At 41.3% G+C, this 27,245-nt stretch overlaps 2 protein-coding genes across 3 annotated transcripts in view; one reads left to right on the top strand and one right to left on the bottom strand.

Moving 5' to 3' along the window:
* HERC2 (E3 ubiquitin-protein ligase HERC2) lies at positions 1-26,809 on the bottom strand. Of its 2 annotated transcripts, none has more exons than XM_089852857.1 (66): positions 26,669-26,809; positions 26,148-26,239; positions 25,965-26,079; positions 25,585-25,779; positions 25,082-25,298; positions 24,739-24,993; positions 23,795-23,959; positions 23,616-23,721; positions 23,399-23,560; positions 23,135-23,335; positions 22,441-22,592; positions 22,209-22,354; positions 22,028-22,141; positions 21,710-21,881; positions 20,731-20,995; positions 20,455-20,655; positions 20,035-20,394; positions 19,503-19,672; positions 18,886-19,442; positions 18,100-18,282; positions 17,936-18,027; positions 17,602-17,866; positions 17,283-17,532; positions 17,058-17,226; positions 16,322-16,517; positions 16,145-16,254; positions 15,665-15,972; positions 14,665-15,599; positions 14,415-14,605; positions 14,199-14,349; positions 13,679-14,103; positions 13,238-13,367; positions 12,576-13,154; positions 12,332-12,501; positions 12,076-12,231; positions 11,715-12,009; positions 11,542-11,650; positions 11,344-11,480; positions 10,855-11,264; positions 10,487-10,783; positions 9,957-10,038; positions 9,742-9,882; positions 9,586-9,676; positions 9,350-9,527; positions 9,032-9,285; positions 8,825-8,969; positions 8,534-8,759; positions 8,285-8,471; positions 7,796-8,222; positions 7,549-7,734; positions 6,941-7,487; positions 6,717-6,862; positions 6,494-6,619; positions 5,899-6,369; positions 5,525-5,739; positions 5,278-5,455; positions 4,877-5,130; positions 4,667-4,806; positions 4,176-4,576; positions 3,415-3,498; positions 3,194-3,335; positions 2,802-3,131; positions 1,654-1,816; positions 1,487-1,592; positions 1,197-1,409; positions 1-583 (listed from the first exon to the last, which is right to left on the bottom strand). In XM_089852857.1, the coding sequence occupies exons 2-66, from the start codon at positions 26,223-26,225 to the stop codon at positions 302-304; spliced, it is 14,904 nt and encodes a 4,967-aa protein (XP_089708983.1). In that variant the 5' UTR covers positions 26,226-26,239; positions 26,669-26,809; the 3' UTR covers positions 1-301. The 2 variants fall into 2 exon arrangements, with proteins under 2 accessions (XP_089708983.1, XP_089708982.1); XM_089852856.1 differs by having other exon boundaries at positions 23,795-23,977.
* LOC149623679 (uncharacterized) overlaps positions 1-27,245 on the top strand; it is a 57,288-nt gene that overhangs the window by 20,770 nt on the left and 9,273 nt on the right. The gene's annotated exons all lie outside the window — the stretch shown is intronic.

Consider the following 27,245-nt stretch of genomic DNA (forward strand, 5'->3'; position numbering starts at 1 on the left):
TAATTGTAATGATGATATTTATTCATCGAAGAAACATTTGAATAAATAAATAACGAAATTTGTGTCACGCGAGGCTTAACAGAATGATTGCTTCGGTACAATTCAAAAGGATATTGTTTCTACTAGTAAACTTAATTGTCTACTAAATACATTACTATTGTACAAAACCAAATCTTCACTATGATACAAAACTTACATTATTTAGAGTAAATTAAGATCTAAAAAAAGGGGTGGAATTGGATTAATAAGTTATAGGTAATTGTATTTATCAAGCTAAGTGTGGAGGCTAATAAATATAATTTCAATTAGCATTATTGACGTAAATTCTCTCCTCGGATCCGAGACTATCTACGTCATCGTCACTTTCCGTATCTCCCGAAGAGTTGATGTCCATGCTAGTTTCTCCCTCGTTCAAAGCCACTCTGGCGTAGTCGTCAGTGTCGATTGATTTGCAGAAATGAATAGCGTATTTTAACTTATCACAAAGTACCATCTTGCAGGAATATCTCGGCATTTTAAGCAAAAAGAAGCAAGTGTAGCTTTCGGGAAGGAAATGATCAGGAGGGCTATATTTATCCAGTACCTGGAAATAGAGTTAAAATAGTGATTTACAAGCAATTTAATCACGTGGAAGGTATCAGGATCAGACTTAGAAATAGCACACGTCCACTGGTCCAAAACCAGTTTATTAATTGCTTGGACTAGTTTTTTAATTCAAAAAGTGGGGGTTACTGGTCCTCGGGACCAGTTTATTAATTGCAAATCTATAGGAGAACAAAGGCTGGGACCACTCCAGAGACCAGTTTATTATTTAGGACACTAGGGGGGTCACTGGTCCCAAGGACTAGTTTAAAAATTATCCTTATTTCTAAGTCTGATCAGGATATAAGTCTTATCAGGAAAAAGTAGTAGTGACACAGGGAACATTTCTCTCCCCATGTCCAATTCATGATACTTTGAGAAGTGGGCGTGTGTTCTAGTAACTCACAACGATTGGGAAATGTACCGTCAGTAAAGGGATATGATATAATCTCCTCAGATAATTCTAAGTAATCTTCGACGCGTCATAAAGATACTGTGCCGCTTCAAGCTATTAACGCTCGCGATTCTGTGCCGCTTCCATTAACGCTTTTAATTTGAATGCTCGCGATTTGTTCCAATAGGTCAAAATTCAAAAAACAATCCGACAGACTTACTTGCAATACAAAGTCTCTGCCACGAAAGTCGGCGATAGTTCGTGGAAGTCTGGTCCTTCCCCAAACGAAACGTAGGAACAGAGATCTTTCGGTGTTTGTGAATTCCTCCATAACTTCCCAAAACCAATGAACTAGAGGAGAATCTGCCTCGACCCCTTTGTAAGTAGCGACAGCCTTCAATAAATGTATTGGTATATCGGGACTACCACAAACCTGCATGTGCGAGGAAAAAATATATCAAATCCACAAATGTGTAGACAAGTTATTTGTAGCGGCCCATTTATACTTACCATGGTATCAAGTTCATATCCAGTGAAGAGTGACAGTAACGGCACGGGTATAACCTTTGACATACCCTCTCTAACTGCGGCAACTTGCTCATCAAATTCGTGTAATCTGTAACGAGAAAATAATTAATTTTGCCCAATTTTTTTTAAATACCGCTGACTCTGCGTACCTGTAGTTCAGAGCTAAATGTATATATTGCGCTTTATTCTCATAGGTTATGTGCTGATATTTTGTACTGAGTGAAACTTCGATACCAGCGGCGCTATGCACAGAGAAAGGCATATCTAGCTTTTGAAAGGCTTCTGATTCCATATCTCTGATGCACATCAAGCCTATAAACAGCCGTATTAAGTTACTACATTAGTAACATTACTCGCGCAGTGTCAATCCAGCAGGGAGCCCACTCTTAAATTTAAATTCCTTATAGGAAAAATAGGAATTTTTTTCCGGAATTATAGGATTTTATAGGAGAAAAAATCACGTGTTTTTATAGGAAAATATAGGACTAAAAATGCAGCTCTAATATAATACAATTTTGGGCTTAAACTATGTAGAAAAATCCCAAAAATTAAAAAATAACAAATTGGATTTTACTTTGAAAACTCAGAAGAACTTAAATAAAATATAACATAATATAATATATAAAAAATCCTAAGCGAGCTCCGCAATTTCGGTCAAATCTATTCAAATGTGATCTCGATAAAAAAAAAAAAGCTAAATTTTGATAAATTTGATGCTAAACTATACGAAAACTTCGACTAAAGGCTCTTTCAGACGATCCAACTTTTTGACTCAGCTTGATGGGTCAACTCGAGTTGAATCAACTAGTTGGATCGTGTGAATAGACGCTGGATGAGTTGAGTCACCAAAAAAGTTGGCTAGGAAAAATTGGATCAGTGATCCAATTTTTGCTGACTCAACTTTTTAATTTCATTTCTCCAGCCAATCAAAATGAATTACAAAAAAAGCCTTTTTCGCGGGTGATTTCGTAAGTGCCAAGGTAGGTAGCGCTTAAAAAGTTCCATTTGGCGGTAAAAGTTTAGTCGTGTGAATAGGAAGGATTTATTTCACTTTTCCCTTCTAAAGTTGGGCAAGTTGATACAACTTTTTGACCCATCGAGCTGAGTCAAAAAGTTGGATCGTCTGAAAGAGCCTTAAGTCAAAAATATAGGATATTACAGGACCTTTCATGAAATTATAGGATAATAAAGGACAGGTTCAAAAATATAGGAATTTATAGGAATTATAGGACCGGTACGGGCTTCCCGATCCAGGGATATGTATAAAAACTACGTATCTACAATGAATCTCTCTTACTTGGAATGTAATCTCTGTCAACTTCGGTTAAATCAGACGGCGTTAGAGACATGCCCGCTAATTGTTTCCAAACTGGTTCCGCGAGGTTTAAGCTCAATGGACTACCAGTACGGACAGCTACGCCCATTAGAATGCCTAAAAATCTGAACATATTCAAATGTAGTTGGCTCTTTGCCATTGGGTTTAGCAGAAAACAGTCGCGGTTCGTTCCCGCTTCGTCTCGTCCATTAGGAGTCAAAATCAATAGAGGTAAAGAGCCGTTTTGCAGTTCGTCGCACATTTCGGCGATGGACTCCGAATACCCACCACCACAGTCGTCAACACTCTCACCTAAATACGCAAGAGTTATAATAAACCGCGGACTCTCGTAAACCTCGTAAACATGCACATACCCATAAATTTAACTTTCCAAACTCTGTGCGGTAGAAGTAAATTTTCATTCATAATCAAAGACATTTTGCTAACTAGCTGCCCAAATACAGATTTAGTACCATCAGGACCAGCGTAACCACCTTTGGAACGAGAACGTTTGACCTATTCCAATTTAAACTTAATTAATAAATAACACGCAACAACATAATCAATTTAATTTTAACATATGTGGAAAACGTACTTGAATACGATTCAATTCAATAACTGGCCCATGTTGCCGGTCTCTTAGCATAGTAGCTTGTACAACCTTTCTAAAGGCGCTTTCCTATTGGAGAACATTTTAAAATTTTCACTACCACAAGAACGTTTAAAGAATAGGGCCATAGTGCCGTGATGATGGAAACGTAAGACCAAAAGTGGATGAGAGGAAAAGTATGAAAATGGCCAAAAGTCGCGAGTCATCAGAGTTTCGCCGTAGTTGACCGTTTTATTGGCGTAGCTATACAGGGCCTGTTCACTCCCTTAAAATAGGTCTTGTGTAAGTTGTGTTAATTCGCGGTTACGCGGTTACCGTCGTCTGCTATTGCGTATGCTAGACCTTCCTCGATTTGTGTTTGTAGTCAGGACAGAATAGCTGGTAATGTTTTGAAAGGTATTTGAAGGTATAATATGGATTTTAGTAAGGTTATCGAAGCAATAGAAGAACACATAAAACTAGATACGTTTAAAACAAATTTTGGTAATTTAGCTATAGCGCGAGCAGCTTGCGTCGTGATGCGCGTGATCAAGTGGGCTATGGTTAAACCAAGGAGCTCAAATGTCTGAACTACTTTCAATCGCGAGTTTGCAAGTCCATCAGTCACTAGTAGACTAAATAGTTATTGGCGAAACTTTGATGTCCGCGTTTTTTAACACAGGCTCTATGGCCATTGTCATACTTTCCCTCTCATCCACATTTGGTAAGACCAAATTCTAAACATGATGTCAAAATTGATATCTTACTTTTCCTGAGGATACCAGCAGCCCTCTTAGTTTATCAACTCTACTCGAAAAGGTTTGGTCGCCATTATTGGTATCTCGGGGCGAGTGAGGCTGTGCTAAATCGAACATAGGAATGCAAGGGCAAAAGAGCTCTGAAAAATGGAAGAGCAAAGCGAATCTGTTTCTCAAAACGGGGATCGGAATGTCTCGGAGATGGTCGTATTCCAAGGGGACTGTACATGGCATTCTTCCTGTATTACAGGGCTTGCACGTAGACCAGGCGATTGAATGAGCGGAACCACAAGCGACGCGGTTGATTTTCTTTCCTTGTAACGCCGTTACCAGTCTGGGTCGTAGTATCGCGCTAGTTGAACCATCACCAAGCTGACCTTCGTCATTATCTCCCCAAGTAAAAACTTCACCTAGAGTTAAATGCGCGTGGCACAATCAAAAATTACTTTCATACGCGTGGCATAATATTTAACCTATGGTATAAAGTATAAAACAAAAACCTTTATCCGTGCAAGCAATGCAGTGAAGTGATCCAACCGCTATGCAGGTGACTCTTTTACCCTGAAGGGCTGACACCTTTCGAGGTCTTCTAACATGGTCGTCTAGTCCATGACCCAATCGATGATAGTCTCCTTTACCCCTGCAATTACGTAGACCACCACCGTGAAAATACCACTATTTAATTTGTGTAAGCGTACGCCGTCGCTTACCAAGTGTAGACACTTCCAGATCTCGTTAGAGCTACTGAAAATTGAGATCCACACTCGACTTTCATGACACCCATTCCTTGTAAGGAATCGACTTTGAGAGGAATTTTACAACCGTCGCTTCCCCCTCTTCCTAATTTTCCATAGTCACCGTCTCCCCAGGACCAGACATTATCATCGTCAGTAATACACAATGTCTGCGCGTCACCACTACCACAAGCAATGTCAATGACGCAGTGGGATGCGAGAGCCTCAACCTACCAGAGACGTGGTTAAGATATCTTTGTATTGCACCACGACTAACACCAGGGAATCTTTCTCAAAGTATCGTAGCTACACTACACCATAAAGATTCCCCGTGTTGCATCAAACATTTTCTTCCTAACACGCGTGTAACAGCATACCTTCTTGGGCTTGGGTTGGTCTTCACTATCTCCGTGTCCCAGCCTTCCATATCGTCCCTTGCCCCAAGTATATAACTCCCCGGTAGCTGTGATGCAAGCACTATGCGCTCCACCACACGCAATATCAACTACCTCTTTTCCACGAAGATATTCAATAACTCTGGGCCTTTCGCATGAGCTTTCGAGAAGAGAAACTCGGGATTTTTATTATTTAAGCACAATACAATATAATCCCTGGCAAAATTACCTTTTGTTATTATGTCCAAGTTTCCCTTCATCCCCTTCGCCCCAAGAATAAACTTCCCTATCAGCTGATAAAGCGAGACAGTGTTTCCCACCGGAATTGACAGCAACTTTCTTAATGAAAACGTGCTGTATACTTTCCAGCAGTGTTGGCGTGGCGACAGACTCGGTTCCACCAATGCCAAGTCGCCCACCAGCACCATATCCAGTAGCATATACCTAGAGGGGTCATTTGGTGAATGTCTACCCTTGCAAAGTCCCCTTACAAACCCTAATAATGACCAATCAAATCTGCCAGCGCTACCCTCAGCACGGGCGCGACGGTATTCAAGGTTGTGGGCGAACCCTCCGGAATTCCCTTTTAATCATATTACATACCTTTCCATCGCCAGTGACAGCAAAAAGCGTTTGTTCTCCTCCGACAATCTGCACCGGCCTTAATGCAGTCAGTGATTCGCAAGGTGTAGGAAGTTTGACTTTAGCACCTTCAACACCACCCAACTGACCCCTGTGATTGTGACCCCATCCGAATATAGTCCCGCTGCCGCTCCAAGATACGGTCCAGTCCTCGGGTTTGCGATTAACCCAAAGGATTAATTGTTCGTCGTGATCTTGAGAAAATATAGAATGATCTTCGTGCTCCGTTGAAATGGATTCTTCCTCGGGTATCATTTCGCGTATCTTACGACGAACTTTTTCGCAAAATGAAGGGGGTAAAGAGGCGCGATTAATAAGCGCAGAGGCAACTCGCGACGCGACTACGTAGCGACGAAACCAAAGCCATCTGTGATTTTCATTGCAGCTAGGAAGCGAATCTAGTCCCAGATCACTGGCTAGAGCGACCAGTACCTAAATGAACGTAAACAAAATGGTCGCGGTCAAGTTTTAAAGCCTCATCCTTCGTTTTACATCGGTTCTATCCCATGTTGCCTGTTAATTTGTTATGGTAGGCAGTAAAAAAATTAACACTAACTTTGAAGAAATCACTGTGCATAAGATGTCGTCCACCTTTGACAAGAGGATCTTCATATTCGTATTGTCTTAAAAGTGTCTCTGGTAATCCATTAACTAAGGATTCTAAAGCGGTTCCGCTATTGCACTGTAAGAACATTCATAAAAAGCCCTCCGATTTAGAAATTGCATGACGCGGCGCGTAACATTGACGCTTGGTGGAAGTTATGTTTAAGTGAACATACGCATGATATAGCGGTAGTGCTTTCTTCCGAATTATTTTCTCTGGGAGTTGATCCAGCCAGAAGATCCGTTATGTTCAGACTTTTCCCAAAGCCAGAAATCATTAGCTTCCTTAGCAAATATAATATCCACATCCTCTGAGATGGAACTGGAAAGACACAATCGATTCAAATACATTTACCCAAAACTAAATGTTCAATATTCAATAAAAGTACGGAATACCTACTTATGGAATTCAGCTGAGCACAAGAAGCTAATGCCGCCGCGAGCCTCGATACAATGGCTTTGTTAACTTCTAGCTGGCCATCTAAGATGTTCATAACTAGTTCGATAGAAGGCCGAGACATAACGGATCTGTCGGAGAGCGATTCTCGCTCCGCATTTGGGGGCATGATAGGATAAACGGTGAATTTCCAGCCCCATCCATTAACTGATCCGTCGCTGATGAACTTCCATTTCAGTTCATTGCCATTTATGTGTAGTTCCGAGGCCCAATCGGACCATTCTCGGCCAGACTTAATAGCGACTATTCGACCCGTACCATCCATTATAGTCAGAGGATCGTGTCGACGCTCAGTCGAGCACTGGCGGTCAAACTCGACTCTTAAGCTTTCAGCACCTGGTATCTTAACGTGTCCCGTAAGAGTGGCATCATCGGTATAAGGATGCGCGCTTTCCTGAACAACTGGTAGCTGAACAGTTCTATGCGGATCGGTATCTAACGCCACATCTTCCAGCTCCGTCACGCATTGTTCGACCAGCATTTCACCAATCTATCGAAAATTATATATATAAAAATAGAAATAGGTCTTAAAACTAAGGACGAGGGGTTACCTGAGAATTATTTTGTCCCATTGCGATTAATATTGAAGTCAGCGTATCTTTGGCTCTCTCCCCAGCGTGTCCCGCAACTGCCAGCTTCAAAAGATCAACCAGAACCCGAGCATCATCTACATTAAGTCGACTAGTGTAGTCATCAAGTTGTAAGTGAGAAATCTTTGTTCCTTCAACCGTTGTAACCTGAGTGACCAATTACAATTAAAAACGGGAAAGGCCTTATGCCAAAGAAGGGAAGACGAACCTGGTCACAAGTTGAAAACGTGGCGGCCATAACGCTTGCAGCGGCTGAAGACACTTTAGATGAAAGACTCCCGGATGACGATAGGGATGGTAAGGAAGTACCATCATGGGGCTGTAAATTAATCTCTTCAACAGGCAAGGAACGAATGCTGGATTTTTTCCGGATCATTACATTGTTAGCCAACTTAGTTGAAGCGGAAACGGAGGTAGATGAGGATGGTTCCGTTATTTGAGGAGGAGTAGATGATGTAGTGGCTAATATTCCAGCGGTAGTTGGAACAGAAGCAGTTGGCGCCACTGCGCCAGTTGCTGTTGTTGACGTATTGACCGACGCGACGGTTGCGTTACTACTTGTATTACTAGTATTGAGCTGTACTTGCATATTTCCCACTTCCGTGTGTGGTAGTAGCGCGGCTACCATAGCGTCACTGAAACGACAACCGCATTCCAGTAAGACTTTAACGCGCAAATTCTTAACCGGTACACTTACCGCGCGTAGATTATTTGCAGCGTTTGAAGTACTTGTTGAAGAGCGTGTTGTTTAGCGCTATTTGATTCTTGTAGCAGCATAACTTTAGTCAGTGAAGGTCGAGCCATCTTGTTGGTTTTGGATTTGTTGTTGAGACTAGTTTGCGCGCCACTCATATTGGTGTCATCTTGCAACGAATCCGTTGATTCTGAGTAATTTAAAAACGTCTAGAACAAACACACTTGAAACCAGAAATTGTTAAGAAATTACTTAATGCCAGAGCTCCTAGGGGATCTTTCGCAAATGCGAACAAAACAGGCTCGTGTATTCTTGTAACAGCAACTTCGGCTGTTGTCCAAGCGATGCTGTGAGAGGATCCACAGGCGACGCGGGATATTTTTGCTCCTTCCAATCCGTGCACTATAGCGGGTTTTCTATTGACAGCTGTTGTGCCATTACCTTGTTGACCATGGTCATTGTCGCCCCACGCGTAAACCTATAACCCGATAAACATTCAGTTTATCGGACACTGTACTGCGCCTATCTTAAATTTAGTCTTACTTGTCCAAGATCAGAAACAGCCAAACAATGAAGCGCTCCAACAGCTACGTGAACTATTTTCTTTCCCCTTAACCCTTCTACTAATTGAGGTCTTCTAACATGCGTGTCGGAACCATGGCCCAGTCGAAAATAATCACCCTTGCCCCTAAACGAGAATAATTCTTGAAGACACGAATTTTTCTACGAAAAAGGAAACAATTAATGTACCATGTCCAAACTTGACCAGGCTTGGTCAGCGCTAAGGAAAACTGGGCTCCACATTCAATTTGGCAGACTCCCAATCCATTAAGTCGCTCAATATTGTGAGGAATACTACAACCCTCGCTTCCGCCACGCCCGAGTTTTCCAAAGTCTCCATCTCCCCACGAATAGACCATTCCTTCGTCAGTTAAGGCTAGCGTTTGAGCATCTCGGCTGCCACAAGCTACCTGGATAACTCTCTGACCTGCCAATGCTAAGACCTTAAAGGGGTAGCGTATAAATGTTAATTATTCTTTCTACAAGTGTTCTATTAAGAGGGCATACCTGTTTCGGTCTCAATTGCGTTAGATTGTCTCCGTGACCTAATCTACCATATTCACCAAGTCCCCAAGTATAAAGTTCTCCACTTGAAGTAATAGCACCACTATGGGAACTTCCACACGCTACGTCTCTAATTCGCTTAGATTTTAAACCCTCGACTAGTTTAGGTCTGTCATAGGTTCTATAAGGAAATAATCAAGTCAACATACGCGAAGCAAAAGAGAAAGAAATGTACTTACAATCTATTTCCATGGCCCAATTTACCATCATCTCCTTCACCCCAGGAAAAGACCTTACCATCCGCAGTTAGGGCTAAAGTATGTCTACCTCCTGTAAGAAGTATTATATCAAGTGGGAAAATGAAGAAACATTTTGGTAAGTATCGAAGCGCTTACCCGAATGAACAGCTACTTTACGGACAACGTATTGACTTAATGTTGTAAGTTGTCTAGGTACTGAAACATTTCCACAGTAGCCTAGACCAAGGCGACCATTTGTGCCTTCTCCGCAGGCGTAAAGTTTACCATCTTGAGAAACTAATAAATATTCCAAACTTAGAGAGAAAGGTGAAGAATTTAAGACGTTAATTTCGGAAAGGAAAATAACAAACCTAGGAACAAACTTTTGGAGCCTCCCACGATACAAACTGGTTTTAGCGATGACAAAGTTTCAGAGAATAAAGGCAATTTAATCTGTAATATGAAATATGTCAGAAGTATGAAGTAGTACGCATTCAAAGCGCGGTGGAGGCGTATTCGTGCTCTGTTGTAGGCGTAAGTATCGAAAGCGCGCAATAAACGCAAATTCGTGTACTATTGTAGTCGTACGCGCACTGGACACGCGCACAACTTGCAACAAAATCCACCTATAGAGCTATTTCAGAGGGGGTAATGGCTACGTCACCAATGCTATTTGCCCATAGAGAAACCCTCACAAAATGGCCGCCCTCTACACTCAAAGGCAGGCCCAATTTTCGTAGCAGACGAAATTTTTCCCCCACTGAAATAGCTCTATTACTCGCGGCTATTGAAAAACAGACTAGAAACGCGCGGATCGCACGACAGTCACAACAAAACGGGATTAGATTGGACGTCGGAACTATAGGCACGCATAGGGCAAATTATATGAACTAGCTCTTACTTTAGATCCTTTTAGTCCACCGAGTTGATCTTTATCATTTAGTCCCCAAACGTAGACTTTTGTTTGCGTGTCTTCATTCACGTCGTTCCTTTCCTTCTTTTGGGCGTTACCACTGGCCGATGATACTTTACCCTCATCAATGATAGCTTCTTCTCCGTCTGACGCTACGAATGAGAAGTTGGCAGCCAAGTCATCTTCCTCAGTTCTTTGACGACAAACCACAGAGAGGCCGTGTACTTTGCAATCTATCCCACCACTGCGACATTGTTTTATAGCAATTTCAATATAACGGTGGTACTGGAAACGAAGAAAGCCAAATGGCGCTTAACTTTTTCCACCGGGAGAATATGGATTTCCGAAGTGCCTACCTCAGACTGATCCGAAAGTAAATTAACTAAAGACTCTGTAGCACCAATATTGATTGTTCTTAATTCACGAAGAGATGATAGAGAATGTCCTCCACTTATAACAACAACGGAAGGCATGTAACTCGAATCGGCTGGATCAACCATCATCCGCAATCGATGGATCAGCATGTCCGGGAGCATTTCTAGCCTAATCCAATGCTTTCCTTGAGAGCCACGACTTTGCCAAAAACATCTAGTTCCATTGATTAATCTGTACGCCCAAATTTCCCTCGATGAAACCATAAGGTTTTTGACGCACTGGGACCATTCTTCCACGTAACCCGAGGAGGCAGTTACGTGTGGTCTACTTTCTATATCCCTATTATTTTTGCGATGACGGCCTGGGTATCCCGCGTAACTGTGCGCTGACCCTGAACGAAAAAAAAAACAACCTTACAATGACCTTGCGCCAACCATTTGCGCCATATAACACACGCAACAAGAACTAACCTGGTTCACTAAGACAGTTGAAAGGGTGCCTGTGCGTGTTCTTTGATTGAAAACAATTTTCGCAGAAATCAAAATCGTGACAGACTCTGCATTTATAGCGAGGTCCAGTCATAGGATACATACGACAACCATCGCAACTGTACCGAATTACCATTAAATCAGTAAGTCTACATAATGAAATGGTGAGTAATTACTTACGTTATTCTATCATGAATAATTGGTACTTTTTCCATTTCACACACAAGACCAGTCCAATTTGACTGTTGAGGAAAATCTACAACCAAATCTCTTCCAGGAGCATTGATGCCTATAGGACAAAGTTTATAGACAGAATATGTGAATAGTTACGTAAAGAAGTCTTTTTAACGTACTTGTTACAACTCCAATGCTATTATGATTAACCGCTCCCCAACTATATTTCGGAACACCAACCGACGATTTGACCCTGACTCGATCTCCAACTTGTATTTCAGATGAGGTTGTGGTTGAATTGTTACTTCGAGTGGACGATAAAGGCTCGGCTGCGGGAGTTTCTTGCGGCGAGGTTAGCGTTCCTGGAGGCGAATGGCCGAGAAGTTCAATGTGAATGTAACGAACCCAGTAGGTGTCGCCTTTTTGTTGCCAGTCCACTTGCACGTTAAGGTCGTGAAGATAGTCCCTATCCAACTAACGAATGATTCGCGATATTCATTATATAACCAATTCCTGTACAAATTACTCGGTATCGCGTACCGCAATCACTTGTCCAATATCTCCTTCGTGAACTTCTTCATACGTTCTACAACAACGAACCCAGACCCCGGGTTGAATATTGTCCCTGACATACCTTGCATAGTCATCATTGCTGTGGAAATCACTACGTCTTCGAAATGATTCGTGCCCCAAATGCTAATGCAAATATAATGTTACAATGACCATTTTACATTCAATAAAAGCGAATACTATCTGCGGTAAATTAGAGACGTAAGTATATTTAAGCTTAACGTACCTCTTCAAGCACTATATCTTCCAGATCTTCAGAAAATGAATCAGAGTCAGAAAAAAGATCGTAAGAAGTGATGCTATCATCATCGGAATCATCAGCTAGAATCTGATCCTGATGTTCTAGCAGCCAGCTAACCATTGACTCAGGACTTGGCACAACTTCTGAATTTCCAGCTAGCAAAAGAGACAAAATAATAATAATAGTCGCGTGCCACGGATCATGAGGTAATTAAGGTACGCATTCTTACATAGAGCTTTAACTGCTTGCTCAACATTTCTCCTAACAAATCCCATTTCAATCAACTGCTGCACAGCGGGAGGGGGAGGTAAGGGTGGAGTGTGCGGCTTAGGACGGGATTTTCTAGACTTTGATGGGATCATCGGCGCGGGCGCTTGCGCGGGTGGTTGCTCCGGAGATTGGTCAGTGGTTGCCGTTGGACTGATCCCTTCACTTGTCGGAGTGCAAATATCATCTTTGGCAGGGTTACTGTGAGCTGGTCTGTTAACTTCCGCTGTCAAATATTGTACTAAAGCCAAAGCGGCAGCCTGTAGTTCTTCTCGACTGAAAATCGCTTTTAGGGGGGAAGGCTGTGTGGCGGTAGCCATAAGAACTTGACAGAGAAGAACAGTTGATGGTTCACTGTTGCATTCATCGGATGAGCTTCCACCACCATTGGTCTCAGGCGTAACTTGAGGATTTTCCTGCTTAATAGGGTGAAGCAACACTTGTCTCAAAAGATCCTGATTGCTGAAGAGAATCCTGGTTGCTTTTAACAGGCCCAATAGCTTTTGTTGATGCTGGAGAAGCCTTACATTGATTGTGCTCCCTATATAAAACCATTTGAAGTTACATATGATACAACTTCATGCCCAAAAGTGCATTCGCAAAAATGACTGTGCGCACACAAACCTTGCACAATTTTTCCATCCAGATCTAAATTTGAGACAGAACTACCAGTTTGTTGGGTTAGAGATGCCCATACATTTAGCATGTTATCTCTAAATGGTAGTTTCTCAATATTTATGGAATATACAGGAGCCTTTACAATAACGGGGGATATATCCAGTATAAGTATCAAATTAAAATTAACCTTATTCCTGATCAGCGCCACCTACCCATAGCGGCGACTTTGAGAACTACTGTAATCGGCAAGCCAATCAGATGCCGCTAAAATCTGGTGACGTCACTGACGGGCACTCTCGGGTTCTTACCAAAAATGACGTCACCAGATTTTAGCGAAATCTGATTGGCTTGCCGTTTACAGTAGTTCTAAAAGTCGCCGCTATGGGTAGATGGCGCTGATCAGGAATAAGGCTAATTTCAGGGTTTGTTAAAAAATACTTCTCTTACCACTTGCAACTGGTTAAGTGAGTATTTTGAAACGCTATGTCGCTCGTGAGAGTGAACGGAAATTTTTCCGTTTGGCGAGATTTTAGCAACAGTCCCTATTCCAGTTTCGCTATTAATCACTTGTCCACCCAATCTAATGCGCGAATCAACGCCACCCAAAAGAGCAAAGACAGAAAGAAGCTGCGTGTGTTTTGGTGGAAAAGGACTTTCTTCATTAGGCGAAAGTGTGGGTGAAACTGTGGCTTTGGTCGTTTCAGCAGCGGCGGACAAATTTTCCATCATGTATTTATTTATAGTATCAGTCCACGCCGGTAGCGAATGGAGATGGCAAAGTAAGTGAATACATTCTTCAGCTACTGTACTGCTATGAGAAGCGGTAAGTGAAATTCTCGCTTTAGTCGATCTATGATGTCCTCTTTGAAAGTCTATTAAAAGTTTTACAGGGTTTAAGATACTTAAGCAGTGAGGATATGCAAGCGAGCGTCTTCTGGAACCCTTTAACTAAGATACCATAAATTACCTAAAGGTTGCAGTGTTGGATCATTATTTGAACAAATTAAGGTTTCACCAAGTATATGGAAAATATTTTGGATTAAAGGTAGTTTTCTATCCGAGTATTCTTGAGAAGTCCAAGCCGGTAAAACCGTTTTCAAAAGACGTAGGGCCTGAATCTATATATAGGAATTTTAATATTAACTCCACGGAGATGGAGTGACGCCACGTTGATGGTAAGTACCTGCACTGATATGCTAACACCTCCAAACGTTAGATGTTGACAGCTAATTATACTTAAAAGTAGAGAAATCCAAGCGGGTGTACTGAGGGCGTGGCACATGACGTCCGAAGACGCGATACTTCGCACAAATCCAAGAGTGGCCCACTCTTGATACTGTTCATCAGCTAGCCATGATAACTCGGGTCCCGATGCTAAGCGATGCAAAGTTACGACCATTATCTTTAACCCTAAATATACTCAAAGTACTTACAAGTTCCCGCTGCAACTAAGCTCCTCAATAGAGCTGTTAGAGAGCGGACAGCTTCATTTTGCGCCCCACTGGCGTAAAGACCCATACAAATTGAAAGACATCTTAGAAACTGTAGACAAGCTTGTCTCAAAAGCATTGTAGGTTGGCAAGATGTAGGTGGTATGATGACGGCACTCTCTTCATTGTCAGAATCGCTACAAGACTCGGATTCAGGCTGAGGTGGTGGTTCAGCAAGTTTTAAGTCGTATTTCCCTTCTTTTCCCATTCGATAGGAATTTGTGGAGCCATTATCCCATTGAACTCTAATCCACCCATCTTCCCCTAATTCGCCAATGACGCGACCTTCTCCGGGTGGCGGACCATCCTGATCTCCCCATTTCCAATCAACTCCTCTGACAACTCTCGTTCCAATTTTCATCATTGCGGAAAGTTCTGGTCCACTTAGTGGTGGCGGTGGAGCTTTCGGTTTCCTTACAGTTTCTTCCAGAACCGCGCAAAGAGGGCTATTTCTATCATCAGCGGAACTTCCAGGGTCAGGCCCTAGCAGCTTTAGAATAGTCTGAACCAGCGCTAAAACCCCCGAATTAACCAGAAGGCTAACTTCGTGACCATGATGATGATTGGTCAACATTCCGATTGAAGTTAGGAAGAAACGCGTTGACGAAAGCAGAGTTTTACTATTTCCCGCGATGAAATTGTTACATTTGTCCCCTTCCCTTTTGCTTTCCTTTGAACGGAAAGTTGCGCCTGGCAAAACAGCGGCTCCTCCAAGCTCGTGACCGGGTGGTATGGTACATTGGGAGATTACTTGATGAACGCTGTTTCTCAATTCGTTAATCATATACTTAGTTAAGTTGGCGAATGCCAATTCAATTTGAATTCTATCATACGGTGGAATGAGACTTATATTTTCTAAGCAATGAGGCAAAGGTTTGCTGAAAAAAATTTACAGTTAGAAACTTTACAATAAATAATCCGGGGACGCCAAGTGTATATTTACCACGAGGAACTGCTGACTTGTAAAAGACCTTGCCAACCACTCATTAGCGCGTACTTAACGGAGGGCATCAGCAGGTCTTTCTTAATCAATGAAGTCATTGATTCAATTCCCTTTTGTCGCATTTTGGCTCTTTCTACTTGACAGTAAAGCGCTTTACGTAGCACTTCAACATCGACCGTATCATCATGCGTGACAAAGGACATTATAGTCTGCGCCAGACTAATCAAGTTACTCAAATCTTCCTCTTTAATTAAAGGGGGTCTGATGTCAAACGTTTCTGGCGCCTCAAAAGACGCGGCTTCCGAACTCTAAAATACCGATAGTAATAAAAAGTACACCCACGGAGGTTAAAAGATAGTAGGACATAATTCTCTGACGTCATCATCAAGTCAAACGGAGGGGATTTATTTTACGTTATTTTCAAATTATCAAAAACCTTACAATAGTCGAAATTAAAAATCTACTAATTAACATAATTACCTCTTGCCCTTGGCTGGAATGATCCTTATCCTCTGAAATATCTTTCAAATCATCAGCAGGTGCTTCGGGCTCATTCTTATCAGTTATTACAATCGCTTTCATTTTTGTAGCTAACCCACGCGTGCATTAGTTACCAGAGATGGAAAAGTATCGCGTAGTACAAGTTACAAGAAATACCTTTAGAGAGTCGCCTATCACGGATGAGCTGTTCCGTGACAGATTTCCATTTTGGTGTGGTATACAAGACCTGCACTCTTTTTAAAGCCCTTACTTCGCTACTACAAGCGGATCGAAGCTCGTAGAAAAGGAATCTACACCTCTCAAAAACAGGAACACATACTTCTTTGTAGGAACCATTCAGATCTTGGCGGGCCTGCGAAGATTACATCACCAATTAGTTATACACTGATCTATATAAGTGTGGATTACGTGAAATAATCAGGGGTGTGCGAGTACTCGTTTCGAGTATCGAGCCGAGTACTCGACTCGATACTCGATAACAACACATTGAGATACTCGAGACAGATTCGAGTAGCTTTTTAACATCTTAAATACTCGAATACGAGGCTTATAACTAAAGCAGACGATTAGCTCATGATCATTTATTTTGAAAATCACCTGTTCAATGTTTAATTGATCACTAACAATCTTTTTGAACTAGTTCGATATTAGATAATTGAACATCTTCGTTCGTTATTTTCAAGAAATTTACAAAATTGCTACTCGACAAGTCAATATTTGAGACTCGATAATTACTCGAAAGAACCAAAATTTGACCTATCCAAATACTCGATACTCGAAAGTATTTTTGAGACTCGGCTCGATACTCGATAAGAAATTAGTTTTGATACTCGGACTCGGCTCGAAACCGAAAAAACGGGACTCGCACACCACTGGAAATAATGGAAAATACCTTGATAAGAGACCATTTTGCCTGTTGAACCAATCTAATGCAGTCCCCAATTATTGAAGGAATACTTGAAACTTCATCGGAACTAAAGCCTTTTTTAACTACTTGTTGACTCATTATAAGACACTGAGTGCCTAATTCAAGGTGTTTTAACAGAACAGCCAAAAGAAGTCTGCGTGACCAATTGAAATTATATTTTGAGTAAATATCCAATTACAATATGTTTACCTTCCAACTTCTTCAACAGGATGGTCAGGCGGAAAGTCCATTTGAATGGTAAGATGGTTAAACTGACAAAAGCGCTCAACAATTTGCATAAACGCAACCACTAATCCCTCCTGCAAATGACTCTCGGCTAACGCGTGAAGGAATGGTCCTGAGACGTCTTTCGTCAAAAGGGTCGATGATCTTTGATTATGAAGTAGATCAATATCAATGCGAGGAATGCACTGAGGCTCAGTGGGTGTACTTCCAGAAACTGAAAAAAAAAACAATTATGACCTCAGTAAAAAACTAAAAACCATAAGGGCAAGTAAGCTGTACTTACCGGGAGTGGCGGCACTTGAGCTTGTGCTTCTCGCTTCACCTTTCTCTTCTTCAAAGGGATTAACTGGTTGCAGCGTATGAAGTCCACCGTATAATAATGGTGAGGATATCCAATTAGCGCATTCTTTCTCACAGGCTTGTAATGAGGGTCCAACTGTCTGATTATGGCTCAATAAGCCTAACAAATAAGCCAAAGATCTTTCTGTATCCATAAGCGGAGATGACACCGTATTTGGATCCATTATTTGCACAAAGTCATGATCGGGCTATAGGAAAAAAAAAATAAGCACCACGTGATTTTTCCCGCTCAAACTATAATCCCCATTATAACTCACATCAATATAACTTCCAACTAAGTAATTATTCAAGAGATCTTTTGTTTCTCTAGAATGTTTAGCGGCGTCAAACGCCAGAGTTCCGTCTCTTCCTATAAGCGGGCCAATTAAGGTTGAAATTGGCCAACGTTTTTCTAATTATGAAGAAATTGTTTGGTACGTACCAACGTAGGACATGAGGGATTCCGCGAGTGATGGGGCGTTATTTCTGAACTCTTTCAAGTTATAAACTTTTCCTCTAATTACTATCCACATGCCACCCTCTTTATAGTGATTCTCTAAATCAGATTTCTTTATGATAGGAATATCATCTGTATTTTTTTGAGGACTAGTGCTTCTATTCACAGCTGAGAAATTAAAACGCGTTAAAGATGTAATTAGAACAAGAATCTCGAACGAGGAGTCTGACATTCGCGAAAAATTCAAGGTATTGCGTGATTTTGTGAGAAAATTTCGCGATTTCATCACAGACTTAGTGATAATTTCGCGATTTCATCACAGACTTAGTGATAATTTCGCGATTTCATCACAGACTTAGTGATAATTTCGCGATTTCATCACAGACTTAGTGATAATTTCGCGATTTCATCACAGACTTAGTGATAATTTCGCGATTTCATCACAGACTTAGTGATAATTTCGCGATTTCATCACAGACTTAGTGATAATTTCGCGATTTCATCACAGACTTAGTGATAATTTCGCGATTTCATCACAGACTTAGTGATAATTTCGCGATTTCGCTCTAGATTTCATGATTTTGATTTAAGATTTCACAAGAAAGATTTACGATTTCGTCAAAAATGTAGCGATTTTGTAAGAGATTTCGCGATTTTGCCAGAGATAGTGCCATTTCATCAAATGTTTCGCAATTTCTTCAAACATCGTGAATTCGCGAGTCGCGTACGAAATATCACGTAAATGTCAAGCCTGGGTAATTGCGTACTTACATATGAAACCTGACCATGCCAGGTCTTCGGCGTCTTCTTTAGCCGAGCCAGGAGCTAGTCGATTGAACGAATCGAGACATTCGAGTAAAGGTATAAATATTGGTATAGCGCCAGTTTCTTGGACTGTGTTAGGAACCATTACTTCCAAAATGAGTAGACTGACTAACAGTTCAGACAACAAAATTCCAGTTAGATCTCCATTTAGAGCCGTTGCCGCTAAGCTAAAATGTTGAGGGCTCAAAGAGCCAAGCGTCGAGGCGACGCAAAGACATTCAATGACGTGAGACGTCAGCAATGATATGTATTTTCGACAAAGAGAAGCCGCTCCAGCCGTTTCAAAATCTAAAGACGATGTAGACGTTCGAGCTTTATCGTCTTCAGTACGCGGGTAAAGTTGGGCTATCAGAAGCCTTTGAAATCTCAAAAGAAGGTTAAGCGAGGCTGACGCGCTATCGGATTTGTCCGAATGATCGAGTCGCGAGTCCATTCCATTGTAAGAAGGACTTTTATCAGGAAAATAGCTTTGCAGTTTCGATAAGGTTTGACTAGCGGTGTTTCTGAAACAAAATTTCAGGTAAGTCGTTTCGAGGTTTTCACTTGGACAATATATCGCTTACTTCAATAGTTGTTTCACAAGATGGAGTAGTGGTATGGTGGCTGAAGACTCATCCCTGGAGACTTCCTGCGTTCTTTTAGTTTCAGCTTCCAAAAGTGCTTGTTCAGTCATCAAACTTTCTCCAGTTGCGCCCAAATTATCTAAATCCTTATCCCTATCAACTTCTTTCTCCTACAAAACATAAAAATAGTCAGCTTTAGACGAAACTTATGATTTATTAAAAGAACCGCAAAGTTGTCGGCGGTTGGCATGACTTGATGTTAATGCATTTCAAAAAGATAGTCCCACCGTGCCGCCGACCACTGTTCCTTTAAAGGGCTCCTTCGGACCCTTAGACACATGGCCCCGCGGATTTCCGAGCCCCCCTACCTAACCAGAGGGAGGGAGTGAAAGAAGGGGGATATTAACAAGGAGGGAACTACTTAGGGTTCGGAAATCGGTGGGGCAAAGTGTTGAGGAAGATCGTCTATGAAGAGGGGATGGAAATCCGCGGGGCCATGTGTCTAAGGGTCCGAAGGAGCCCTTTAACATACCCTAAATTCTTCCAGTTCTTGAATTTCGACTTTAATCGCCGTGGCAAGGGACGATTCAAGTCCACCATTGGCCATTAAACTACTAACTAGGAGATCGGTCATAAAGCGACATCCAGGACTAACAACACCACCAACAGTTGGCAAAAGCGCTGAAAGTGCTCTTGCCCTTTCATCCGCTGTTGGTAGCAAAACACTCCAACTAGTTTGTAATACAGCTTGCGCCGCTGATTGAATAGTAGGGAGTACTCCGGCGTTACTAGCCAGTTCTACAACCCTTTGTTTTATATTCGCTAAGAGTCTGGTACCCGCACCCAAACCTAACGCTTCCATGTCCATGTTATTACTTATTGCTGACAATAGCTACAAGAACATTGTTTTACGTCAAACGTATAAAGACGTTACACTTCCCAATTACCATACCTGAACTCTCAAGAGATTTAACGCCGCTACAGCGATACATTCTTTCTCTTGCGGAGGTGGCCAATTATTAGAGCCTTCTAGTCCATCACAAACTTGGTTGAACAAGTCGTTCAATAGTTCAAAAGTTGACAAACAGACGTCAACAACGAATGGAAGCCTTGTACCTAAAGTGCTCCTATCACTAGTTGACCACAAAAATGTCTGAAAAACAGAAATTAAGTTGCGCATATCTGAACTAAACTAATATGGACTAAAGACGTAGAGGTCTTTATTTACTTGTGATGGCCCACAAGCAGCTCCAATAATACTCTTTCCGTCCAAAGAAGTTACTTGAACAGTTTCCATCCCGCTGAATGACCCAAGTTGACCCATATCATTCCTGCCCCAACAGAATACTTCTCCAGTATCAGTCAAAACTACGCAATGACTCGTTCCCACAGACATCTGAATGACTTTTTTATTTGAAATGGATTCGACTAGTTTCGGATAGCGTACGTGTTCTTCAATGGAGTGACCGAGTCTGTTGTTATCCCCTTTCCCCCTGTTGATGCAACGCGAGAGACCTTTATTATGACCTAATTTTATTTGAAATGTGTGGTCCGACATTTGGAGGTTTCGTTTGAATATGACGTTGCATTTCGTTCAGTGGTGTGCGAGTCCCGTTTTTTCGGTTTCGAGCCGAGTCCGAGTATCAAAACTAATTTCTTTTTCGGTTTCGAGCCGAGTCCGAGTATCGCAACTAATTTCTTATCGAGTATCGAGCCGAGTATCGCAACTAATTTCTTATCGAGTATCGAGCCGAGTCTCAAAAATACTTTCGAGTATCGAGTATTTAGATTGGTCAAATTTTGGTTCTTTCGAGTAATTATCGAGTCTCAAATATTGACTTGTCGAGTAGTAATTTTGTAAATTTCTTCAAAATAACGAAGATTTTCAATTATCTAATATCTAACTAGTTCAAAAAGATTGTTAGTGATCAATTAAACATTGAACAGGTGATTTTCAAAATAAATGCTCATGAGCTAATCGTCTGCTATAGTTGTAAGCCTCGGACTCGAGTATTTGTCGAGTATTTAAGATGTTAAAAAGCTACTCGAATCTTTCTCGAGTATCTCAAAGTGTTGTTATCGAGTATCGAGTCGAGTACTCGGCTCGATACTCGAACCGAGTACTCGAACTTAACGAGTACTTGCACACCCCTGATTTCGTTTAAATGTCGGACCCTTCAATAACGAAGTTAAGTTAAAAAGCTTACCACGAATAAACATGTCCACTCTTAGTCAAAGCGAGGCTAAATTGCGCCCCGCAATAAACTCTTATTACGTCGAATCCTTGCAGCTTATCAATTACTTTTGGGGCTTTACACCCTTCACTGCCACCGCGACCAAGCTTACCATAGTCGCCATCTCCCCAAGAAAAAACGAAACCTAGAAAATGATTAATTTCAAGCTTTCAAAGTTAAGCTGGACATTTATAGTCTTAGAGCGCGTTTTGTAATGACGACTGGTGAAATTTGTCAGGGATGGCGACATTTCTGACGTAACGCGTCCTTACGCTAAGAGGTTATTCTTACCAGTGTCGGTAACAGCTAGGGTTTGAGCATCGCCACTTCCACATGCAACATCAATAACGGTGTGACCTTTAAGAGCCGAGACTTGAAGAGGGATCAGTTGGTCATCGCTAGTGCCTTTAAACAAATAATATCGATCGAAGGTTGGTATAAAAATTCTTAGGCAACCGTTCTAATAACGTACCATGTCCAAGTCTTCCATAGTTGCCTCTGCCCCATGTAAAGAGTTCACCCGAAGATGTAATAGCGGCGCTGTAGGCACTACCACAAGCAATGTGGGTTATAAATTTTCCACTAAGAGACTGAATTACTGTGGGTTCTTCTTTCGAACTTAAATTTGACAAAAAGACGCGTATGGCGTAAGTTTTATGACACTAATTCGCGCGCGGATGTATTCTTAAGAATTGGCGTCATACTTATTGTCTCCATGTCCAAGTCTGCCACCGTCTCCATTACCCCATGAGAAAACTTCTCCATCCGAGGCAAGAGCCATATAGTGTCTCCCATCGGGATGTGTCGCTATTTTGATGATGTTTTTATCTCCAAACCCATCCACCATATGAAAACTCTGTTGTAAAATAATCAGTTAAATGTGCAAGACCCCAAGGATATTTGAGTTTTGTAAGGGACTGATCACTATGTGCAATCAGTGCACGCCACTCGAAATTAATTTGTAATATCGATATAGCCCGCGTAATATCTTTGTTTAATATCGACATGCGCTCGACGTACTTTGCGTAAGCTTGGTTCAATATCGAAGTATACTTAACGTACTACGCGTTAATTTGCTTTTAATGTCGACGCACTCTGCGTACTATCGATGTACTACGCGTAATTTTGCTTTTAATGTCGACGCACTCTGCGTACCCTCGATGTACTACGCGTAATTTTGCTTTTAATGTCGACGCACTCTGCGTACTCTCGATGTACTACGCGTAATTTTACTTTTAATGTCGACGCACTCCGTGTACTTTCGATGTACTACGCGTAATTTTGTTTTTAATGTCGATGCACTCTGCGTACTTTCGATGTACTGCGCGTAATCTTGGTGTAATCCACGTAGCTTTCGCGTAAAGTGATCAGCAGCGCGGAGCTTAACAGTATACTTACTGGGGTTTCCGAGTGGTATGGGAGCGTATAAACCTTTCCAGAATGACTTAAAATAATGACGCAAGATTCGGAGCATGCCATTTGTAGAACTCCAATTTCCGCCAGAGCATCGCACATGACGGGAGTTGTCCCAGTTTGACATCCACTCCATCCCAACCAACCCCAGCAAAAGATTTCTTGCAATGTTGGATTTGAGTAGAGCTAACCATAAATGCATAAAACAACTTTGAAAACGGTCCCTATAGTTTCTACGAGGAAACACACCTTTGAATACGAAGTTGGTGGTAAGTACGGCGCGGCCAAACGATCAAGATGGGAAAGAATTACAACCGCGGTTTGCTGTAAGTCAACTGATAACGTTTCATCATCAGGGAGGACAAGGTATCTTAAAAAGCATTCGGTAGGACTGAAGTTAAAAGGTCCGTTCTGAAAAGGAGCCGCACGTCAGTTGAGTTCACCAAACACGCGAAACAAGCCTTACTTCGTCGTAAGGTTCCGTATCGATGCTTTTCGATTTTAAAGAAGGAATGTTCTGAAATCTTTGTAGTAAAGGAACTAAGGGCGCGTTGGTGCCATGAGACACCACCCTAGATTATCGAAGAATGTTGCTAAGAAAATGCTTCTCTCTTTGAAAGCGCGAGAATAATAAGCAGCGCGTACCTGTTGTCAAGTTCGTACTTTCCACTTTCCCATAACTCTAAAAGAAGTAGTATGGCGCGTAGAATGTGAGATAATGAACCCCTTTGAACCGACAATTCTAACAAGAGTGCCAGCGCCATTTGCTGATCTGAAACAGGAACTTGCCCGCATCCACGACTGCTACCACTGCCAACATTAACATCACTAGAAAAATATTGGTCACTTCAACAAATTCGCGCTTTCAAATATTGGGGTTTTTGAAAACCAAAGGATTTTGGGTTAAAATTCTTGGAAAATAAAAACCATGGATGAAGGATGCGCGTGAGGAAATTTGTTTTCACGCTATAGGATCGGCAACTCCCTATCTCGAACGACAGAATATTCTGTATATACTCTGTTACAACGTCGGTTGTCAGCACGCGCAAAGCTATTTCTCTATGTAACGTAGCTTTGTTCGTGCTGTCAAGAGACAAAAAACTTCAGGATCTTCAGGATTTAAAATATCCGCGAGTTTTTTAGCTCGAGTGCACGGACCTCTAGGCCTTAGTTTCAAATGCGTGTAGTAGGCTGTAGGCAATTTCACACGTATTTGAAACTAAGGCCTAGAGGTCCGTGCACTCGAGCTAAAAAACTCTCGGATATTTTAAATCCTGAAGATCCTGAAGTTTTTTGTCTCTTGACAGCACGCGCAAGGCTAGATTACATAGAGAAATAGCTTTGCGCGTGCTGACAACCGACGTTGTAACAGAGTGTATACAGAATATTCTGTCGCTCGAGATAGGGAGTTGCCTATCCTGTAGCATGAAAACAAATTTCCTCACGCGCATCCTTCATCCATGATAAAAACTAAGAAGGAACAGTTTAAAAACTAATGGAAGAAATCTTGTACGCGCTAGAGTTATCTATGGCTTAGGAAAATAATCTGTCAATGGTTAATGGTTATATATATCTTTAAATGATCTTACCCAAGCACTACGGATCTGAGGAACTTAGAAGCTCGCTCTACAACTTCCAACCAAACAGGCGACACCGTAGTTTCGTCAAACAAAGTAGCTTCGGGTAAACCTCTCATCGCGTCTAGAGACTCTTGAAGCAGTTCACTACACAGGTCAGAATCTTCTCCCGACCTCCACGCCCGTCGTAAAAAGGCAAACGCAAAACTCAAGGCGGCTTTACTTCCAACCCTCGCGAGGCTGAGTGTAGGCTTTTCAAGAGTTTTTCTTCAATAAACATTTTTTTTTTTTTTTTCAATTACATGAAATGTACTAAATGTAATACATCAACAGATATAAATAAAATTCAAAATACATTTTTTCATTCTTTGTATGATTGGAAATAAAGGTTTGAGGGTTGTATTTTGTATCTGAGGGAATTTTCCTGCGAACTAGAGCGATGAAGTATCTTTGGCCAACCATGATTCTTTGTCTTAATCTGGCTGAAGATAAGGTAGAACTGGCAGCCTCCGAAACAAACTGATACTGTTCCTCTATTAACTGTTCTAGACATTGTTTCAGGTGATCTTCGTCTTAAAGATACAAATAAAAGTGTTGCTCAATAACTGTGAATAGACTATTCCATTATTAACACGCAGAGAAACCAACACACAGGGGCGGGCCGCCAACAGTCAACGCCAGATGGAGCTCGCGTTCCCAATTCGCTAGTGTAAGACTAGCCGACTTACACTGCACTGCCTCTTGCAGTGCTTCTTGGAGCGAGGGAAATAACCCAAGAAGGCGGCCCCGTCCCTGTGCTGTTTACATTTCCTATGGCATTACAGGAATGGCTATATAAGAATTAATTAACTTGAATACCGGGTTGTGGTCCCCATTTCCAAGATTCTATAACACTTTTTGAATTAGGTAAGTCACTGCCAATTAAAATTTCTTTATTTGATTTGACTTCTTTTTCTGTATGGCTACAATTCATGCAGAAACATCCATTTTGAGTATTGGAATTGACTTCAAATGCATTACTGCAGTTACAGCTCTTATTTTTCGCTGTTTGATCTGAAAGAAAGGGAACAAACGTGACTATGAACAAAGTAAACCGACAAAAATGTCCGTTTGCATAAAATTAAAAAGGAATAAGTTGTATTTGGGCCCAATAAACACGCCCTCTCAATGCGGATACAATTTGAAGCGCCATCTAGTGTTAAAATTATATACTATCTCTTGCAGCAACCAAAGTTTACCATTTTTATTGCCAGAAATACTTGTTCTGTCATTATCATTGTTCATGAAAGTGAGCTCCCCATCTTTGACCAACTCATTCCATAAACTGACCAGTCCATCTCTAGAAAAGGCCAACTGAAACAGAACAAATCCATTTGAATGGCATGGCTCTAAAAGATTTTATACCCATAATAATTAGTTACCTGTAAGTCAGTCTTAAGCCATTTATTATCCAGGCGCGCTTGACATTGCAAAACACAATTATTTGGATTCTGCATCATATCCAAGCAACAGCCTGTAAAATAAAATTTAAATTACTATACTATGTGGTCACTGGTCAGGGAAAAGTCACATGGGTCAGAGGTTTGGGGGTGTGAGGGGTTTGTAAGACACTTTGGGAAAACGTTAATAATTATTCTTAGGTGACCAATGGAACCCCCTCTTCTTCCCCCCCGGGGGGGGGTGTTCAATTTGCCGGCTTCTAGACTCACCGCGGGTGGGTTTAACCCCCAACAGAAACTCTTAAACATCCTAGGATACAACTACACCTGGTCCAGGGGTTAAAATTGAAACTTGTGTAAGGTTACGTTTGGTGTACCAGGTAGGGGTCGCCATAAGGTCAAATTTTATCAGAAAATAGCCCCTTATTATCACGTAATCACATAATTTTCCTGCTTTCTGTCACTACAAAGTTATGACCCATACATAAAAACAGAATCATTACCTTTTCCTTCTACGAAGGAACAAAGCCGGAATCACTCTTGCAGTTTCACTATTTCTAAGGATTTTAATATTATGATATAATAATTTAACACATTAATTAGTCATTAGAAACTTATTATAACTATAACACCGTCACCGTAAAGCTAAACCATCCTAGGCTTATACGACAAAAATTAGACGAAACTGGAGTTTAAAGGGCTGAGCATAAGCTACAGCCCGAGAAAAAATAATCAATACGTGACGGCGGTGGCGGAAATGAATTATTTTTCAAACTAAATTAACTAAGATTATAGGAGTTTCTAGTTAAAACTCCTGTTTAAACTATGTCTTGTAACAAAGATGAATCATATGAAATTGCAAATAATTTACTATAAGCCTACTGAAGTCCGCAGAAGTGTAATTTTGCATACATAAATCATGGATCTTATAAACTTATAGGGTATGGGAAAACCAGGCACTTTTGTCGATATAAAAAATACAGCATGAACAAGAGTAGATAGGATTCTAGCATATCAAGGTCATTCTAATTTTTAAAGCACTTTTTAACGGTAGACACGATAGGTGAAATTCCCCTTAAT

The sequence above is a fragment of the Phalangium opilio genome, unplaced genomic scaffold (genome assembly GCF_054372755.1).
Source record: "Phalangium opilio isolate 3A_F unplaced genomic scaffold, DU_Popi_V2 ptg000113l_1, whole genome shotgun sequence".
NCBI lineage: Eukaryota > Metazoa > Arthropoda > Arachnida > Opiliones > Phalangiidae > Phalangium > Phalangium opilio.